The 22,047-nt window shown below is 35.1% G+C and overlaps 2 protein-coding genes across 4 annotated transcripts; one reads left to right on the forward strand and one right to left on the reverse strand.

The window, feature by feature from the left end:
* Window positions 1-1,287: 1,287 nt before the first annotated feature.
* LOC105057939 (probable inositol oxygenase) lies at window positions 1,288-10,525 on the reverse strand. Its single transcript, XM_010940663.3, has 11 exons — window positions 10,331-10,525; window positions 10,062-10,161; window positions 9,888-9,969; window positions 9,565-9,769; window positions 2,483-2,542; window positions 2,354-2,406; window positions 2,146-2,268; window positions 1,971-2,040; window positions 1,786-1,864; window positions 1,604-1,685; window positions 1,288-1,512 (listed from the first exon to the last, which is right to left on the reverse strand). The coding sequence occupies exons 1-11, from the start codon at window positions 10,359-10,361 to the stop codon at window positions 1,486-1,488; spliced, it is 912 nt and encodes a 303-aa protein (XP_010938965.1). The 5' UTR covers window positions 10,362-10,525; the 3' UTR covers window positions 1,288-1,485.
* Window positions 10,526-14,098: 3,573 nt separating this feature from the next.
* Window positions 14,099-21,248, forward strand: LOC105057938 (uncharacterized). 3 transcript variants are annotated; one of them, XM_073249061.1, is made up of 3 exons: window positions 14,099-14,585; window positions 16,028-16,179; window positions 20,785-21,248. In XM_073249061.1, the coding sequence occupies exons 1-3, from the start codon at window positions 14,193-14,195 to the stop codon at window positions 20,864-20,866; spliced, it is 627 nt and encodes a 208-aa protein (XP_073105162.1). In that variant the 5' UTR covers window positions 14,099-14,192; the 3' UTR covers window positions 20,867-21,248. The 3 variants fall into 3 exon arrangements, with proteins under 3 accessions (XP_073105162.1, XP_073105163.1, XP_010938964.1); XM_073249062.1 differs by lacking the exon at window positions 20,785-21,248 and adding an exon at window positions 16,372-16,458 and having other exon boundaries at window positions 14,101-14,585; window positions 16,028-16,265; XM_010940662.4 differs by having other exon boundaries at window positions 14,104-14,585; window positions 16,028-16,265.
* Window positions 21,249-22,047: the final 799 nt, after the last annotated feature.

The raw sequence follows: 22,047 nt of genomic DNA on the forward strand, positions 1-22,047 counted from the left end.
TCGCAGAGGAAGGAAAAGAAAAAGAGGAAGAACATTTAGAGATCTAATAATGAGCTACTACCATGAAAAAAAAAGTACGTATGTTGAAGCTCCAACTTCTTTGTGGTTGGTGCCAAATAGATAGCACCACGGGGAGGTGCCGCGCAAAATAAGGAAATTTTAATCCTAAATTCACATAATGGAATCTTATGAACATCAATAAATAGAGATGGACAGCTGAAGCATAGCTTAAGGATCTATTTGAAACGTTTCAAACTCGGGGGTACTAAATGAAAATAGCCCCAACTTGAAGGGCTGTCATACAATTTTTTTTAATATGGATGTGCAGTTATAATAGATATGAGTTCAAGCGTACGTGCTGCTGCCTTCTGGCTTTCGTCCTCCACCTTTGACTCTTTCTACATTTGTGACGTATTACACAAGCCAGTTGTAAGTACATATATTTAGACGAAAAGCAAACTTTCTTTTTTTGATTAAAAAATTCCTTTCATATACAAAAAAATGCAGATTCAAGTCGTATGAAGCAAATAATGATGATGACTACAACCACGCGAGAATAAGTCGAATAAATAAATCTTGTGGACATAAATCCTAGAAAGGTTTAGTCTGTCTTAGCAAGGATTTCAATGCAGTGTCCGTCTTTAGATTGGGTACATGTTATTGGATCAACTTACAGTGAAGGAAGGTGACTCAATGACTTAAACCGGCCTGCCCTGCTCCATTCTGGCGGACGAGGCCACTTTGCAAGTCCCCTGCGAGTGCTGGAGTTCATGCCCAATAGGCAAGCATCTTTGATGATAATACTTGGTTGGAACTGGAGAAAGCCAGTCATTTCAAGGCTGCTTGGGCCTGCTCGACAAGAATCTAAAAGCTCAGGACAGTTAGGAACTTATAAACCTTGAAAATTGGCTGGTTTGTAAGATTGATGAATGCTCCATGTCCCTCGTCATTGTGCTTATATGCATCTTTCAAGGTACATATATCTCATTGTATCTTATATTTCGAGGTACATATGTGTCAAGGTACTTGTAAACTTTCATGTATCTTTCAATGTATCCTTCAATGTTCCACTCTATTCACGGGCAGCTCAATGTATTTGCAGCTGTAATTGAGTTAGAACTATATTTGTCCCTAGCATTCTTGCATAGTGTTTCAGCAATCTTCAGCGAAAATGCGAGGGAAATTCTGGGTAAAATGTGATAGTGTGGAACATTTCTGGGTCCATTCTTGTACCATATTGACATGTGAAAAAAGAAAGTAGAAGAAAAGAAATGGCCACAGACTATCTTCTCCTAATGACAGAAATGAATCAAGATTTAGTAAAGATAATTCTACAGGATTTCTTTCATGGATATTATAGGGAAAGCAGTTATTTGGTATTACTTCTATCTCATAATTTGTCTCCTTCTCATATTAATTGTTGAAAATTGCCATTGAAATGCAAGCATCATGCCATCATCCACCAAGTTAGTAGCTTCCTGTGCTTCACCACCTCAGCTTGGGAGGGAAATACTGCAACATGCATCCCAATACCAAGTCAGCAGAAATGGAAGAATTAATGTTGTTAGCAGAGAAAAAACACACTTTTTAGAGTATTGCCCACCTTCTCAATAAGGGACAGATAGTATGGCTTCACCTTCTCCGCATCAACTCTGACTTTGCTCTTGCTGTAGAGGTCATATTTACTGCCAATTTGGAATAGGAAACAAATACAGAAAATTCAATTTTTAATTATCATTAGGTCCACTGCTTGCTATCAGCTACAAATTATGCATGAGGTCTTACTTGAAGATCTGAAGCCATTTTAGGTTCTCTTCATCCTCCTTATTAATGAAATATTTATAGGCCCCCGACCGATGCAATGCTGAATTGCGACGCACGTAATTAGGTTTTGTTGGTTTAACAATCAGATATAGTGAACATTTCAGGCAATGGCTAATGAAAGGAGGTATTGAGCAGGCAAATCTTACGATAGAATGAATGGTATCGGATAATGAACAGTGCAGCTGGAGGTAGAGTGGTCTTGTTCTCCTTAGCCACCTGAATTGAATCCAATAATAAGATAAATATTAGCTTGAGCAAAAACACAGAATAGAACCATTTGTATTTAGGATCATGAATGAGTGAGAGGTTATAAGTAAATACCATATACATGTAATCGTCATGGCCCCATGACATCATTAGATTGTCGAGTCCACATCCTTCAGCATAGACTCCAAACTTCGTGTTGTATTGAGGATTGTTGCAGTCTGGATTCTCTTTGAGGTGCTGTCATGATTTGAAAACAAGTTTAGCAAAGTAATATACTTGCTTCAGATGGTGTATCAAACATAGATCAGGGTATGAAATTGACCTTGTAATGAACAATGGATTCATCAAAAGCACAACCTACAGGGAATGTGTCGCCTGTGGACGGGACCTTGTCAGTGGAAGGCATATGGATTAGAGACTGTCAATAACCAATAAGTAGACATGCACTCACCTACAACAGCCCACTGGGGAAGCAGCCCAAATTTAGGATGGAGAAGAACCTTTCCTAGATCTTCATTGCAGAAGAAAGGGTAGTTGATTAGATGCAATTTGAATAAATATGCTACACTTAAAAATATTAGATGGACATGTATGAAAATTGTCAATTATTGAAGACAAACAACAGCAATATCTGTTTTCTCAAAAATCAAGAAGTATTGAGGAATGATTAAGGAAGATCACTTTAACAAGAGTAGGTATCCTACGAGAAAGGGAAAAAAAAAAAAAACAAAGAAGAGTAGGTAGCTTTACTAAGATGAAAAGTATGAAATATTTGCAAAACTGGCAACAAGTAATTGGAGGGAAGAAGCAATGATACTTTGTATTGTTAGAGAGTTAGAGGAAAACTCAAAATTTTTCTTCTCTCTAAAGTTTTCTAAAAGTTTTGTTATGAGTTTAGTTCTATATCGAAAAGGGATAATTTCTTCTTGATATTTATCTACCTTCTTTCCTTGCCAAATTTTACTAAGGTCAGGGAGGGAAATGGGTTTTACACCACATATGCACACTGGGCTGGCTTGGCCCTTACGATCGATTGACCGTTTGACCAAACAAACATATCTTTGTTTGACATTGTTCCTAACCTGACAAGTAAATCTTATACTATGTAACTAGATCAAGCATAAATTTATACATGCATCAATAAATCTTTTAAAGAAGATGATTACCATTAGACGATAAAATTTTCATAATAATTGTATATAATAAATCAATCATACTCTTGCATATACATAAATCATGTAATTTGCACAAATATGGTTTCCAATGCATAGCATAAATAAATTCATAAATTATGTTAACTTTACAAATAAAGTCATAAATTATCTATCATTTTGTCATATCATAACTCTTAATAATTCTCTCAAACTAAATACTAAGGTTGCTATTATACTGTGATAGATCCGTAATTAATAAAATAACAACTATTATTATCCATTGACAGAATCATATACTAACTATTGTCATCCACTAGCAGAATCATATACTAACTACTATTTTTCGTTGGTAGGATCATATGCCAACAACTGTTACTTGTTAATATGATCGTATCGATGCTCGCTCTTGATACTGATCTTCTCCACTTCTAGGAATCACACATAGCTATCTGAGAGACTTAACATATTTCTTAAAATAAGTATTCTTAAATCATATTTTATCTTATTATATTTTCTTAAATCATGTATAAATAAGATATTATATAATTTTATAGAGTGGATGGTCCCTAAATAATTTTTAATAGTGAATCAATCATGAAATCATTCTTTTCATGATAGAATATAAATTTCAAAAATATAGAGTTCATATTTTATAAATAAGTCATTCATATTAAAATATTCATGGAATCACTATTTTATGATAAATTATGAATTTCATCATATATATGCTTGATCCTTATTTTATGAAAATATAAAATAATTCTTGTTATGATAAAATAATCGATATTCAAAGATAAATAAAAAGTATCAGGGTTAATTACCTCTTTTGTCCTAACCTTTCAAAATTTATAGGATAAATTTATCAAACTTATTTAATATATTAAAAAGATAATTAATTTTTATTTGATAAATTCAATCATAAAAAAAGAAGACTGTAGATTGGGTGGTCGGTCCACCAAGCTATCAAGACACGATGATAGTTTAGGACCTCCTATCTGAGGGTCAACATGAATCCACGAGTCAAGGAGACAGGACTCAAAACTGAGATTCATAAGTCTTATAGAGAAAGTTAAGAGAATTTTTATATCTCTCTAAAGAGAAAATCATGATCGAGATCATCAAAAATTATGCCAGATGACTCAATAGGATTTAATAGTGACCAAATTCTATGAATATTTGACAAGGATCGGGCTGGGATTCGACATACTGCATGGATATCAAAGTAATTCGAGGTCTCTTTTTTTGAAAAAAAAATTCTTGATTCATAGTAGAGGAGCATAACAACAGACACTGAGATCTATGGATTAGATAGAGAGAGAAAAAGAGAGTAGAGAAAGAAAAATCCTAAAAAGAGAGAACTCTTCTCTCTCTTCTTCTTTTTTCTTTTCTTTTCTTCTCTTCTTTTTTTCTTTTTTCTTCTTTTTCTTCTTCTTCTTTTTCCTTTCTTTGGAAAAATATGGAAGGGGGCAGGATGCAGCAACACAGTCGATGATTCGATAGTGGCAGCTGATAATGGTGGAGCAAGAGACAGCTAGCAGCAAGTGGCCAACTAACAAAAGTATCAAAAATAAGGCCAAACCAAGGCCCTTTGGTTAGTTATCCTCAAGTCGTAGCCCATTTATTGGTAGCTGGGGCTCCGACAGGCCAACATCGTAAAGAGATCGAAGGCTTTAGTGATGGGCACTAGTATTAGACATGGTCGAAAAAGGAAGAAAAGACAGGCCAAGAACAAAGGATCTCATTTTTATCATTTTTTGGTGAAACTAACAACCGACAACCATGCACAAAAGCATGGAAAGAAGGGCAAGCAAGAGAGAAAGGAGGGTTGGGGCTTACCTCAAGCTCCAATAACATCTCCGATCATGATTTTAGATGGGCACAATGATAGTATACCGTATATTCAATGGGAGAACAGAGAGAGAAGGAGGCTCGATGTTTGTCAGTCAAGGGCCATAGGGGGACATGAGGGCTATTTATAGAGTGTCGTAGAATCCTCTTTTGCCCTAGGACTGCCTCTTTCTAAAATCAATTGGAGAAGACTCCCATCAGGAGTCTTCCTCTAGCATTTTTTTCTTTTTTTTTTTGTTTCGCTTGGGGACTTTGGCCAATTTGGTGATAGGCTAGTTCAATGGATCAAGCCATCACATTCTACCTCCCTTAAAAAAAAATTCATCCTCGAAACTTAATGTACATTCATTCTTAAATAAGTGAAGAAACTCTTCATATCATCTTTATCATACTCTAGATCAATTTCCATCTGTCCTAGCTTCCTCATCTAAAATGATGCAATTCTAAACAAAATATTGGTGAGAATAAATTTCTTCGAATAAGAGATAACATGTAATGGCTTATTTAATTCTACAAGTATATAGTTAAATTTAGAAGACACAAAGGAATGAGAAAAATTCATGATCAAATAGCATATGAGCATCTATGGGTTGATTAGAATGATATTTGTAACTACTTGATCACTTGCACTGGTATCCAACTCAGTCGAAGCAAATACTCGTACATTTCTTTTTTGATTTTGATTAGTGGGTTTTGCAGACTTAGAGTCGTTCTTTCTGTTAAGACAATCTTGCGTCAAATATTCCTTCTTGCCGCACTCAAAGTACATTTCGAGTATGTCAAAATAAGGCCTGCTTTGATTTCTACCACAATACCCATAAGTCTTTGCTCCCTTCTTCTTATTAAAGTTGTTCTCTAAGTTGTCATGTTGGTCACTCCTAGTTCTTATTGGTTAAAACCTCTTTTTATCCTCTCTTTCTTGTTTCGATCTTTTAATATTTGACTCAACTTTTAAAGCTCATTCCAGTACATCCTTGTAGTTGTTAAAAAGATGAGAAGATAAGCGAGATCGAATTTTATATCCTAGACCATGCTCAAATATATTTGCTTTACTTTTTCAGACTTTATAACATGGGGACAAAAATAACCTAACATATTGAATTTGTTTACATATTCCAGTACTATCATATCATTTTTTTACCTCAAAGCTAAGAATTCATTCTTTTTTACTAATCTCATCGATCCAAAAAAATACTAATTATCAAATATCTTCTTGAGCTCCTCCCAAGTTAGTTGGTCATCAATATTTTCATATACAGTCTTTATTGCAGTCCACCAAAACTCGATATTTTTTTCAGCATAGGTCTGGCTAATCTGACCTTCACATTCTCAAGGTACTACAAGGTATCAAATATTTTCTCCTTTTTCAAAATCTAGACCTCCATGATCAGAGGGTTAGATCCACTCTCAAACAGTGGTGGGTTAGGCCTTCTGAGCATCTCATAATATGACTTTACAAATGGTGTAGATCAAGAAGCAACTTATGTCTGTTGCTGTTATTGAATAAGCTGATCCACCACTTGACATATTCCAGCAATATCTATCTAAATGGCTGGCGTATTTGGAGCCTACTCAATCGGCTGGTTGGCATCTCCCTTGTAGTCATTTTTGTTCCTCTCTTCCTAATAGCAAAGTTCACTAAGACTTCATCATCTCTGTTGCTCACCATCATCTATCAAAAATACTAGCATTAATTAGCTTCTTTAAATGAGCAATAAGAACTCTAAAAAAATTTATCTATTCTCATTTAGTTAAATGAGACCTAATTATCCATTGCTAGACTTTAAGTTCTATCCATGATCAAATGTATTAGTCTGATACTATAAAACGTTACACCCCAAATATGGGACATAACATGGCCATACTGCTAAAGAATACTATCCTCAATAACATAAAATCTATCGATCAAAATCAACTAAAATCCATCACAAATAAAATATAATTGACTATATTTCAAAATTCATAAAGATAATTGACTATAAATCCATAATCTTCTAATAATTTTTAAGCTCATTAGTGTAAACCCTTCAAGTCTGAATCATCCATCATTCCTAATTTTATTTCTAAAAAAAAGATAAATAAAAAGATATGAGCTGCTTCAGCTCAGTAAGTAAATCTTATACTATCTTACTGGATTAAGCATAAGTTTATACATATATCAATAAATCTTTTAAAGAAGATGATTATCATTAGAAGATAAAATTTTTATAATAACAATATATCATAAATCAATCATACTCTTGCATATGCATAAATTATGTAATTTATATAAATATAATTTTCAATGCATAGCGTAAATAAATTTATAAATTATATTGATTTTATAGATAAAATTATAAATCATCTATCATTTTATTATATCATAATTCTTAATTATTCTTTCGGACTAAATACTAAGATGACTATTATATCCGTGATATGATCGTAATCGATAAAATACCAACTGCTATTATCCATTGGTAGGATCATGTACCAACTATTATTATCCTGGTAAGATTATATGCCAATTGCTATTATCCGTTGGCAGGATACCAACAACTATTATCCGCTAGTAGGATTATATAGATGCTAGCTCTGGATATCGATCTTCCCCACTTTTATGGATTATACATAGTTATCTAATAATCTTTTACCATATTTCTTAAACTAAGCATTCTTAAATCATATTTTATTAAATCATATTTTCTTAAATCATGTATAAATAAGATACTAGATAATTTTATAGAATTTATATTTCATAAATAATTTTTAATAGTAAAATAATTATGAAATTATTCTTTTCATGATAATATATAAATTTCATAAATATGGAGTTTGTATTTTATAAACAAATTCCATAGCATTATTTTTGTCTTATGTAAAAATTGATAATAATCTTATAAATTGGCTTGCTAAAGGTCTAAATAGGACTAAAATTCTAGAATCATTAGGAAGATGGGACTTAGCCTATAATGGGCCCTCCAGTAGTGAAAACTCAGTTTTAATGATAGGTGACTCTTTAAAGGAGGTTTAATATGGTAATAACAAGCTGATTGATTGGCCAGAGAGTACACATTCTTATATATCTATAGGAGTCTCCACTTCAACCCATCTCTATGATGATTAGTACTCCTGTGTAGATATTAAGAAAGAGTATAGCTATGAATGAGTTTTGAAGAGGTAATCTTCTTGAGATGTAATTCTACATATATTCCTAGAGGGCTTATCTATACGAGAGCTTCCATATATGGTCATGGCTAAGGGACATAGGCAAACCTAGATGATCTCATAAGCAATAAGATATTTATGCACAGCTAATAATGCACAATCCCATGACGGATCTTTCTGTATTATATGTGTGATGGTTAAAATCTGGATTAAAAAAATGTAGTTTAAGATCTGATTCACTCCGATTTTTTTAGATGAAAACTATTTATACTAAGTGAAGTTAAAATAGTCCAACCATTGTATAGTATAAATACTCATAATAAAGTTTCAATTATATTGATATTTAATAATTAATGTTATTTATTTTAAAATTTTGAGTCTTAAGGGAGATTGTTAGTGAGTTGGAGGAAAAACTCAAAATTTTTCTTCCCTCCAAAGTTTCCTAAAAGTTTTTTTTATGAGTCTAGTCTCATATTGAAAAGAGACAATCTCTTCTTGATGTTTATCTACCTTCTTTTCTTATCCACTTTTGCTTGGATCAAGGAGGAAAATCAATTTTACACCACACACATGCGCTGGCCGACTCGACTCAGCTCAGCTCGTATGCATGTGTGATGCTGCGATAATTTTATATATTTTTTTTTAAACTTTTATCTTTTTATTTTAAATCATCACGGTCGTAATAGTCAATTGATTGTTTGACCTGATGGACATATCTCTCTTTGATCAGTCATTTTCCATCGTGAGTAATTAGTTAAAACATCCCTCTGTTTGCATCTTCCCATGGTCTACATAAGACTATAAGTTTGGATGGCATGGGACATTGAGAAAAATAACAATCGTATTTCTCTTCTCAAGTCTTTGCTCTCTCTCCTACTTTCTCTCTTTGTTGCTTAAATACTCTTCTACTTCTATTCTCTTTGCAGAGTTTTGAAAGATCCATCAACCCTCTCCACAATCGTGCTTTAAGAGAGGATATCTCGATCGTATCTTGGGATAGAATTTCCGATAAACACTAACACGAGGGTTGAAAAATTATCTTAGGACAATGATCACATGCTTTTAACTTTTTCTCCTTCATTTGCATCTTAAAAATAAACGAGCCAATCCAACCAGACTCTCAGTAAGTCAATTTTTTATTCTTAATCTTATAAATAGTATTTAAATGAAACTTAAACTCTTCAATTTTATCAAAAACACTGCTTGACTAGAACTCTTTTAATGTTTAACTAAAGCCTTTCACAAAGAAGAAGTACTACGTAAGAGGTTATAATTAATACTATGAATGTATCATTTGATTTACCTATTGACATAAAAGGTGGCTACTACATCATCTTCTGCAAAATTAAAGGCCATAAAATGTTGCAGAGTTTCGAAAACATACCATGTATAAGGGCAGTTAAATGCAACCAATCTTCATCAGGGTAATCCTTCCTAATAGCTTCAGCACTCTGTAGCAAATGTTGGATCTGGGGCTCATCTAGATCAAGATCACTTTCATCCACGAACTCGTTAAGCAACTCACAACATTCCCAAATGCTCATCTTTGCCTTGTTCAACTTGATATATTCCTCTCGCATGTTCTTCACCTAAATCATTTGTCATTGTTGATGAGCACCAATCCAAAACCAAAGCTTAAATGCTCATTCTATTCTAGGAGCATCACGAAAACAATCAACCACCAATAAGTTAGAACATCTCACATACAAATTCGCATGTCTGATGAATGTGGTTCATTCGATAAAACTCTTCAACGGAGTCTTTTCTTTCTGATTCAGTTTCATAGTTCCTGTCATTATTTGTTTTTTCTCCATTACTTCCTTTATGCAATAATAAGAATATGCAGTTTGCATGTGCATGGCTTTTACAGAAGAAAGATACCTAAAAGTTTGGCCAAAGGCATTAGTTTCAGGAGTAACAAATCCAGAATCTGACACCAACTCTTTTGACTCTATGGGGATTTTCTTTCCTTTCCCTTCCTCTACAAGTAAAAGGACCACATTAGAAAACTAGATATATATGCTACCAAATAACATGAAATATAACCTTTACATTCTTGCATGCAATCACCCATTTGAGGAGAAAAAGAACAAGAAGCCATTTGACCTTTAAAGACTAGTAATTTTGAAAGCCTTGGGAAGAGAGATTACCAATCTGAGGCTGCTCAATGGCAATAGTCATCTTCTCCAAAATTTAGAGGAAAAAAAAAGAAGAAGAAAGGAGGGTTGTAGTGTATTTCTTTTTTGAAAGAAAGGTTAGTATTTGCCAGCTAGATTTAACCTGTCGGCACCCTCCTCTCTCCCTAAAGGAGACCTCCCAACTTCAACTTGGGTTGGTAGTACAAGGAAGAGAAGAGGTACTTATTGGCCAAAGGCTGGATGGAAGTTAGTCGATTACATGGGATGAGCATATTAATGACTATTTTAAGAAAAAGAGAAAAGTTCAAAAAGGAGGTAAATGATAAATTTCTAATTGTTTAGATAAATCTTATTTTAAAAAAAAATACTATTTTTTGTTCAAATAAAGAGTTAATTGAGCCAGCGAATGGTAGGGAGATCTCTAAGACCGTTTTCTCTCCTATCTGCATCCAGATGTGAGATCCACATCCAGTGGGGCTAGGTAAGAGGTTGACCAAGTAAATTACAAGTTGTTTGAATAGAATTTAAATAAAAAAAAGGGATAGAAATTCAATTAGATAATGTCATGGTTTAGCATCAGGCCATGAAGATGCACATGCAATGGACTATGAGAAAAAATAGAGAAAGGGTTAACAAATATGATATCATCTCATGAATTTACCCTAACTCTTACCTTAAGCACCCATGTTTCTCCCTTGTATCCCTCAAACCATTTTTATGGTTTGGATGGATAGCAATGCATCGAAGACATGGTGCAAAAAATATGATTTTATTATTGATAAATCAGTTGACCATTTTGTATGAAATGTTTAATCAGGCTTGAGTACCAATTTAAACTCAACTGCAGAATTTGCTTCATGATCTATGTTTTTCTTATTCGTTTTCTAAATTTGGAGCTTTGGACTTGATGCAATAGCACCTTTTTGTTCAATCCTGAAACACTCTTAGGTCCAATATGTAATGTCAATGGACTACAATGTTAAAAGTAATGCCTTAGGCATTGTATGACTTGTTTGTATTGTTAATTTTGTTGGAAATCCATGTAAAAAGATGGCCCCACATTGGTAATAGAAAACTTATAACTGCTTATATACACCAAGTCTTTTGGATTCGGACTCCATCTCTTTCACAATTCCAAGAAATTTGAATCTATCGGAGCAGTTATTAACATAAAAACAAGTGGTTTGATTGATGAACATATGCAAATATTTGCTAATAATCCCTCTATGCAAAAGAGAGTACATGTATTTATATGTAGAATAATTCATTTAAGTATTTGACATAAATCAACTCATTTGTATGCAGATGAGAGTACAACCTATTTGTATGTAGAAGAGAGTGTGTTAACCTTAGCTATCATATTTTCATTGGTGCCTCTATGATTTCATGTTGTATACACCACATAGTAAATTTTATAAATTACAGTCTACAAAAGTTCGTGAATGTTAGCCATCAGATTTTTGTTAGTGTTAGGGCTTAATGCCAGCATTATGTTTTAAAATTTGTGGTGAAAAAATTTTTAGTAGCCTAGTTAACACATGCACTACTTTAAATACTTCCCATTAATAGTTATTTGAAATTAATTTTAGATAATATTGTCTTAAGGTCAGAGTATGAGCTATGGAAAATTATTAAGCAGCAGATTACTTTTCAAAACTAGTAAGAATTTCAAGCATGGAAAACTGTTAAAGCATGAGAGCATTTTTCCATCATCTGTTGATGGAATCAGTTGATACTCTCAGTTGCAGCAATATAACCCTAGGGTGGCCCAATGATCTTGAGGTTTTCCAAATGCTGTGTCATTTCATGCCCAACACAGTTACAGAGAAGCTAATGGAGCGGTAGATTGGTTGGCATCATTTGTCATAGAATATTCTATTGGCAATTTTTGGTCTAACTCTTATTGTCCTTCTTTAGAATTTTGTGACATCTTATTTTTTGATTCCCTTGAATGTACTCATATTTATTGGGTATGAAAAATCCGATTTAATAGAAAAAAAAGGGGCCCAATGATCTCAGGAAAAGGTCAAGGAGTTCCAAATATTTTGACATACTTGGTACAACAAAGGTTCTAAAAGTCGCAATCATATTACCAAGATTAAGTTGACAAGCTTCTAAAATAATGCAATTGATTAGCAAATTGGCTTGCTCAAGATAGTATTTAGCCAAAGAGTAATGGTTGCCTTAGAATCTGTATAAAAATAAAGTACGAGTATTTTTTTATTATGAACATTTTCTGACATCACAAACATAAGCAAAAAAAAAAAATGTGATTTCACTGGCCAATGATTGGATCATGGTGTCTCTCGAGACTTGAGAATGTAAATCAATTTTATGCAAATTTCAAAATCACCTTCTAATTGAAATGACTAATCTTGAATATATATGATATCGCTTCCGCATTCTTTTTTTGTAAGAGAGCTGCAAAAATGATCCAAAATTCTTCCACGGATATTAAATGCAATCTTTGAAGATATTAGGATGGCTTGGGCATCATACTAAAGACAAATATTATCTAAGATCTTGATGAGATATCCTGTAAAACATTGGGATAGAGTACTACCGTGAGTGTTGAGACAAGACCGTTCCGTTATTATTCTAGCATCTTGATCGACACATCTTGCAATATTTCCCATTTCAAACATCAAATCGGAGTGCGATAGTGGCACATCCCATTTTATAAGCAAACCAGGACAATCATATCTCATGGAAGAACTCTTTCTTTGTCGAGTAACTCAGTACTTACACCTAAATAAAATCAAACATATATCAAATATTATTATTGGGCTTAGCTTTTGAGTGAGCCAAGAATTATAAGTACTTGTTTGCACCAGTTGTTTTGTTGTAAGGCTAAGGTAGTGTTAGGTTGAGCCAATCATCTTATATTATTAAAATTTCAAAAAAACTATAAAAAACATGGATTGCCTCATTATATATATATAATCTCTCTCTCTCTCTCTCTCTCTCTCTCTCTCTCTCTCTATATATATATATATATATAAGGATTTTACTACCCATTATTGAATTGTATCCATCCATTACTCATCCCAACTTATGTTACTAGAATTAATTGATGTTATTAATTGCATTAATATGCTCATCTGGCTTTATGATTCTAGCTAATAATTTCATAATTTTTAAATATTTATTTTCATAGTGGTTCTATAAATAGTCAAGCATATCATAAGAGCAATCTAATAAAGGATTCAAGTTGTATCCTTGGTGTGAAATAATGTTTGATCTTCTTTTGTAATGTCAATCATTAAATTATATTTTTAATAATTTTTAAAATCCTCTAATTTTTTTTTTTGATCTACCATCACGAGACGTATGCCACACAAACATACAACCTGCACCCTCTAACAAAAGCACTGGGCTAAGCATCAGATTGGTAGCTTCAATTCTTCTCGTAGGATATTCCTATATTTTATCTACATGATAGCTTTAGACATATCAAAAAAATAAAAAAAAAAAATTTTGTTAAGATTTCTTTTCGCCTTAAAATCAACAGATGAATGCATTCCCGAGATGCATAGCTGATGGAAATCCATCATATAGATTGCTTCTTTTTTTTTAGGTACAAATATAGATTGATTTTTTAAGCTAGTAAAAAATTGGACTACATAACATTAAGATATATCTTGATAGTGAGAATAAATAATACAGTTTTTGTTACTTAGTGAAAAAACAATGAACGCGGATTAAAAGCCAGCTCCGCAGCCGTCGTACCGGAACAAAATTTCATCTCAGCCGATGTGGGGCTAAAATCTCACGACGAATAGAAAGCCGACGAACGGTTCTCATCCCTCCACGCCACCTCTGGTGTTCTCCAAGAACCAGGCGGGGAGCAAATGAACCGAGGAGGTCTGTGGCCATGGCTTCGTTCCCACCCAACCCACCGGCGGTTTCCCCGAAAACACCCCTAAACTTCTCTCTAATACCGAGCATGTCCGAGATAATGGAGTCGTCCAGAGCCCAGGGGCTCCGCCTCCGGCTCCGGTCCCTGGGGCCCTTCTTCCGGGTCCGGGCGGAGGGCGAGGGCGGGGCGGAGCTCGGCAGGGCAGAGGGAGTAATTAGGCCGTGGCTCAAGGGCAAAGTTCTGCACTTGGACTCCATGAGGATGGCAAGGGAGACGCTCGCCATGGACCGGTCCATCTTCGGCCTGGGCCTCTTCCTCGGGGCCGTCGCGGTCCGGCATGGGTTCGACCGGGGTTGCACCCGAGCAGAGCTCCTCGCCATCAACGACTCCCCTCTCTATCACTCCAAGGTCAAGTAAATGCTTCACAATTCTTGATCATATCATGATAAAAGAACAATGCCCTCTTGGTTTTGTATGCAAGTGTGCTACTCCAGTTAATATAGAAGGATTTATTCGTACTAGCCTTTGAATTAGTTCGAAGCAAGTGATTCGTGAGTCAAAATTGTATGTTAAAAAATTATGAAACAATTTGTTTTTTCTTATGAATATTTTGTGACATCAGAAACGTAAATTAAAAAGCTTGTTCAACATGAGCAGGACTGGGTTGTGGTGTTGTTCCAAAACTTTTTAAGGGAATTTCTTGTTGAAAGTGGACTAATCCCTTGCTATTGCAAAGCAGTTTTAGAAACTAAAGTTGCATTAGTTTGACATTAGAAAGGTCTGGTAAATAGCGAAGGAAATTCTTATTTCTAAGTAGACTTTGTATGACTCGAAATGGAGAACTTGAACATGATAAAGGAATGAGTTTTTGATGCAATAGATAAAAATTAACAAGTTTATGTCCTCCCGTACGGAAATGTGTAGTTAGTTTGGAAATTGACAGAAATTAAGATACGTTTGCTTGCTGTTAAGTTATAAAATGTGTCATGGATATGTAAATGGATTGCCACATATGATTAGGGGTCTTAACTACAGGTGTTAGAGCAATATGCTGAAAGGGGAAAACTAACGAAGAAAATCTTGATGGGATAGTGTAAAATATATAAATAAGAAAGTAAGGAGACAAGACTTGCCCCATTGAAATGGTATCATGGAGAAACAAATTATTTGCAAAATTCAATATCAGCAAAACCCAACTAGGCATTACATAACTCAAGTCGAAGAACTTGAACGAGAAATAAGCCAACTAGTTTATGCAATGCATTAACAGCGTTTGTCACTATATTGATATTGATATGCTTGTGTTTTTTTCTTGTTATAGTATTATAATGTATGCTAGTTGATTTAGGTCACTAACTTATCATTGAGCTCAAGGAATTTTATTATTAAGGTGTTACAGTTACACATTGAAGGGGAAAAAATAGCATAATGGTACAATGTAAACATGTAGATAAGAAAGTTGGAAATGCATCATCGTCATCACCAGGTCAAGAAAGCTGTATGGAAGAATTGGGCACCTTGTACATGGCCTATCAGGCTAATGTCAAACATTGATAAATTGTTGACAAAACCCTGGTGAAAGCAAATTTTAGGCAAGTCACAAGCCTGCGAAGAAACATTCAAGGTCAGTTAGGAAATGCATAAAAGCTTATTAGAGTGGATGATATAAGGAGTCCTATATATTAGAATGAAAGAAGTCAAATTTTACCTTTCCTTGCTGAGGTTTCTCATGCAAATTAATTTCTTGCTGGGATATTTTGCCACCTAGCTCTGCATCTGCGTGTGCAGCATTATAGGACTATTAGTGGTTGTCTATTTTGAGATTATTTCATGGTGATTTTGAATGACAGCTTGTTCGGTTCTACACAAGGATGGGTTTCAAGGTAGTACATGAAGTCGATGGCTCGTCAATGGGAGACCTGGCTCATATGTTGGTGTGGGGAGGTAGAGGAACTAGAATGGATGCTAGCATTGAGGAGCTTCTTATGAAATGGGGCAAAAGGTTTAAACCTCAAAGTCAATACAGTTCCTTATGATCATGTTTATTCTGTACATCCAAATGCACATTCATGGTAGTATCTTCTTGAGGTATTTTTCTTCCTTTTCCTCATTGTCTATGTTATTTGGAGCTTGTGTCTAAGATGTATAAGTATCATGGATTTCATTCTTATGTCGAGTCCTTATAATTCCACAGCTGATGTTGTCAAAGAAAGCTTGTTTACATTGGATCATGGTATATTACCAAAAATGGTAGATTAGATGACTTGATGGATCAAGATAGATACAATACCTGCTGTACAGTATCATACTAGTGAGGTACAGGTCCTAATGTCCCCTCTGGTATTGTGTTGAACTGACACATGATACTATATCTTACTTTTGCTGTGCTAGCATCAACAGACGTACCATATATCACCATGGTGCCATATCATACCAATCCACACCGCACCAATAAGTTGCCTGTATGGGCACTGAACCTAAACTTTAAACTTTTGATGACCTTGTGGTTAAGGTCGCTTTTGGAGATGGAATTTGTCACCCCCTAGAGAAATATCAACCAGAAGCATAGACCTCTCTGTGTGTGGGTGTCTTAAAGATGTGAAATTCCAAGCCTAGTTCATAGAGATGGTAAGAGATAGCAGAGGCTAAATTTTAAACTTTCGATGATGTTGTGGGTAAGTTGCTCTTGGAGCTGGTGTATCTCACCCCACCCCCCCACCCCAAATAGAATGCCAACCAGGAGCATGGACTTTTGCGTGTGTTAAGGATGTGAAATTCCCAGCTAGTTCATTGAGACAGTGAGAGATAGCAAATGTTCAACTTGAGATCATGAGAGATAGTAAAGGTTAAACAGCTTTGGATGACCTTGTGGCTAAGGTTTCTTTTGGAGCTGGAATTTCTCACCTCCTAGAGAAATGCTAACCAGAAGTATGGACTTGTGTGTGCATGTATGTGCATGTGTGTTAAGAATGTGAAATTCCTTGTTTTGTTGATTGCAAGTGCCTTGATCTGTTCTTCCAGAGATAGCATTACCAGCTGGCTTATCTTTTCCACAGATTTTAATATCTTGGTGAAGATTCTACTATTTTTCTCTCTCTCCAAATTCCCCAGCAAACAGCACCTTTCTGAACTTGGCCTAATTTATTTATTTATCCATTCAGAACACTAGGATCTTAGACTACCTGGCCTTCCTTTGATGTGTAGAATTTGCTTAAGATGAAGCCAAATAAGTCTGCTCAAGGCAGTTAAGAAGAAGGTGAAGAGTTGTTTCGGGCTGCTAACTACAAAACAAACATCCACAAGTTCATATCTGATTGACCTTTGTCTCTTTATCCCTTGAAGGAAGGTGGACTACTGACTGTTGGTTTAAAAAACCTATAAGAAGCAGGCAAGTTCTCCTAACATAGCCAAGGAAAAAAGGAAATATAAAAAGAATCATAAGTATATTTCATGGTTAACATGGATGTTGCATGTTTTGCATTATATGCAATAGTCTATATTTTTTATCTTCTTGATATTTGTCTTAATTATATTGGTGGACATAACGGCATTATATGGTAGTTGTCAGATTTTGTGCCATGTTCAACTTTGTTAATAATACTTAAGACAGGTATAGCATTAAGCAAAACTAAGTTAGCTTGGTGAGGGTCATGGTTATGGCCATACTATATGTGAAACTTTAGTCTTGCTCATCAGGAAACCGCGTCAATCAACTTACATTTGACATTTAGGTACCTAAGCTCTATGATCAGAACAAAATGATCCATACCATGAATGCCAGTATGTTAATTTGAAAGTATGTATCATATCAACGCTTTGATGAGATGGGACATATAGAAGCTTATACTTTTCAAATGACCTTATATGTTAATGAGATGGTCATCCACAATAGTTTCAGAACAAATATTCTATCTCATATAAAATGGAGAATAACATTCTAATTATAGGTTGATGGCATGAATAGAGAGTAAAAGTTCAAGAGATAGAAAACCGTACTCTTAAGTACAGTTTCCATATTTTGTGCAAGTATGAATTGTTTGTCTGGAGTAGAAACATGCTGGTTACAGCCTCAAAGAAAAATGAGGAAAACTAGCTTGCAAGCTAGAGGCAGGGAATATATGTGTGCCAGCAGGCTCATACATGAGAAACTTCATAATCATCATGACATCTGCTGCCCATCATGTCTATTGCTTTAGTTGGATATTGGAATTTCCTTCTAGCTGGAAAACAAAACCTGCATGTGTCAACCAACATAGAGCAGGTTTGATACATGGCCAACTTTTTTGGTATTTCTGTGATGTGGGATTTCAAAAGATCCCTACAGTCCATGTTTTATCGAAGGGCTTTAATTATGTTTAAATTGCTTTTGATGTCAAGTTGCTCTAGTGACTGTAGCTGGTACTACTCATGAGTACGGTAGCATGGAACTGTTCATGTACTGTAGCGGTAACTTATTGGGGGCTTCTGAGTCCTTTAAATTTTCTCAAGTTCTAACTGATGGCTTGATTTGCCTTTAATTGAAATGTCAAGATTTAATGGTATTAGGGTTTTGAGTCTCTATAAAAATTGTAGTCCTCTCTTTTAAGAGATTGTACCGAAGACTATTTAATTGAAAGAAGATATGAAACCAAGGTTCAGCTAAGAAACAAAACCAAGGTTCAGCTATCTTCCCTCCCCTTCTCTTATTCTGCTCTTTATTTCTTCTTCATCTTATTTGCTCTGATTCTCACACATGCACACATGCACGCACGCATCCACACATATGCACACACTCACACATGCATGCACGCACACACCAACGCGCATGCACGCATGCACACGCACACAACATGGACACACACACAATGTTTATTTTTTCTGGTTAATAACTATGCTTGGATCTGAATTAAATTGTGTGTGTATACTTTGATTGCTCGCTTGTTGACACCTGTCGTCACTTTCACATGAACGAAGCTGAGAGCATCAAATGTCGCATTGATTTATTGGTAGCTTGGCGGAATCTTGCCATCCACTATTAATCCTAGAAATACCCTTTACCCTTGTCTCCACTCTTTAATTTAACTGTAATTGTTGTTTATCTGTGCATGATTGCAGAAATGTGTGATCATGACACAGATTTTGGCTTACAAATCCCTTTAAAAGAAAATGCCCTAGTATATTTTCACTATTCATAAATCCTAGGTTCTTAAGGGTCCATTCTTGTGCATATGCAGAGTCCTAACCCCAGTTTGCCCTGCATCATTCTGGTTGGGACACACAGTTGCATTAGATGATTGCTGAACTAGAAGGTAGCATATTTTCAGTAACTCCCTACTTGGTCTTAGAAAGATGTCAATGGGAATATGATTAGGGGAGTGATTGATCCAGTTAACCATATGAGCAGACAGATCTTAATCATATGATTGTTAGTATTAAGTAAATGAGTGTGGGATATATGGACTTATACTAAACAGTTTAGGATCGAATCTTATCAAATTAAAATTGTGTTTAGGTTCCAATCAGATGATGGGATATTAAAATGGCTTAGCAAATAGCTAGTAATAATCCTACTATCATATATATGATTATCATCTCTACATCAATGAGCTCATGGATTTTCAGCTACGATTTGAAACTAGTTGTGTTAGTTCACTACCAATTAATTTAAGGGTATAGATTCAATAAGAAAAATCCTATGCATGTGTATTTGACTTCATTATGTTTAAGGATTTCATTTAAAAAATATGCAAGGAAAAGGTTTTTTTTGGTCTATAAGGGGTTTAAATTCTGCAGTAATAGCACCTATCTAGTTGAACCTTTTTTTTATTTCCTTGCTCAAATTCCAAACAAATTTGACAAGGGTCAAAATTGAGGAGAAAAAATATAATGGATCAGGACGTCACCTAGAAAGTGTGAGCCAGAAGTTATTAATTAGAATCCTTAGCTCTGCTTAAATATCCAAGACCTCTCCAACTTACACCTGATGTGGGACTAAGCACATGCCCACCCAAATACAGAAAAGATTGTTCCAGTTTCCTAGTCAAGATGAGGTGTACGTCATGTGGCCGTATCCATTATACCAGGTTCCACAACTAATCAAATATAAGCTGTGCCCTATCACACAAAACGGAATAATAGAAAGAAAAGCATCGTTGCTCCACTGAATAATCCATAAAAAGGAGGTTCCTCCTTGATACAAGCGATGATATGTTTTGATCTATCTCCTAGAGGAAAAAGGGAAAAGGCCCAATCAGGGCATTTGGTCATCCTTCTATTTCCTTATTGACTCAAGGGTTTAACATGACTATCAAGCCTTGTCCCAAGTGGTTGGTTTTATGGATCTTCATTCATCTTTGATATTACTTCAAGCTCTTCCATATCCTTTCTTGCAACTTCTATCAATGTTACCTTAGATCCTCCCCTCCATTTCCAACTTCACTAGGAATTAAAAGTACCCCTTCTTTCGGAGCCCCTCAAATCATCATTGTTAGATCTATATAGAGAGTCTCAGTTATCACTTGAACCAAGTATATCGTACACCACTATCTAGTTATTGCACTACTGGCCAAATTTTTTCCTTGCCATTTGTAGCTATTTTAATGAGTTCACATTCCTGTTTATATTATAGGTCAATCCTATCAGACAAACACAACTGGCTGGACACAAAATCCCTGCTGCTCAAAGTGATTATTAAGCCATGTCATTTATAAAGCATAGAAGCATGTTAAACTTTAAGCTGAACATGACGCTGTTCTTTATTCTTGAGTTGGCTGTGATCCTGAGACTGTGAAGAAACAAGGACTTGGACCTGCATTGCAGCCTACAAGATGAGCAGCATGATGACAAAGAGGGAGCTATTATCGATAAAAATATAGTTGCAAACAGGTGCTTCTGCTGTTCTATTTGAGTTACGTCAGCCCTTAACAAAAGTTTGGTTGTACTAGCCAGAATAAATGAGACAAGGATTGTTGCTGCTGTAAGGGGAACCTTCAATGGTGTGACTTTTGTTTTATTTCCTTAAAAAAATTCCAAAATCTTCTGACAGCATTTCAACCTGATAGTGATTCCGTTTGTTACCAAGCAGACCCTAAATCTTGAGTCATGGATGTTTAATTGTGTGGGTTTTAGACGTAATCCACGGAATGTTTATGACATCGTAGCAGCTGTTCTAATGATTACAGGGGCTCCCAACAAAGAGGTAGTAATTGTGTACTAATACAATTAAGGTGGTGAACAGCGATTCTGATGACGGCTTCTTTCCTTTTGTTTTCTCTTAATTGCCAGTATAATGATTAGTAACGGCAGCTATTGTTCGAAAGGTCTTCGTGAGCGTTGGGGTGGAGAAATAACTTCTATCAGTAGAAGTGCATCAGTTATCAGCAGCCACCTGAGCGATCTGAAACCTTGGCAGTGCGTATGTTCGGGCGACATTCTCTCTTTATTCTCAGGATCCTTTTCATCTGTGAAGCATTCAACGTACACCAAGACAGCTTTGTTCTCTCTATTTATATCATCGACTTGGAATGGTTGCTCTTTTTCATCTCGAGTGGTTGCTCTTTTTCATCTCGAGCCATTGGATTCTCCAGATGGATATACTCCTGTAACACAGCCCAACAGAGAAGCCATTATTCATAGCTGAATGATACAGAACTTCCCAGGGTAGATAAAAAGCTCATTTGAACAGGCAGGATGATAAACTCTAGCAAGGCAAAACTACATGAACGTTGTTTGGAGATATAACTAACCAATCTTTACAAAAAACATATTCCTACAATCTAAGGAGCTCTATTTGCTACATTACAGTGCTGTCAATGTTTCGTTAGACTCGGTAAAACAAAGGTCTGCAGAACAAAACATCACACACAAACCCAGCAAAGCACAGCTTTCTTCA

This window comes from Elaeis guineensis, chromosome 15, assembly GCF_000442705.2.
Source record: "Elaeis guineensis isolate ETL-2024a chromosome 15, EG11, whole genome shotgun sequence".
Taxonomy (NCBI): domain Eukaryota; kingdom Viridiplantae; phylum Streptophyta; class Magnoliopsida; order Arecales; family Arecaceae; genus Elaeis; species Elaeis guineensis.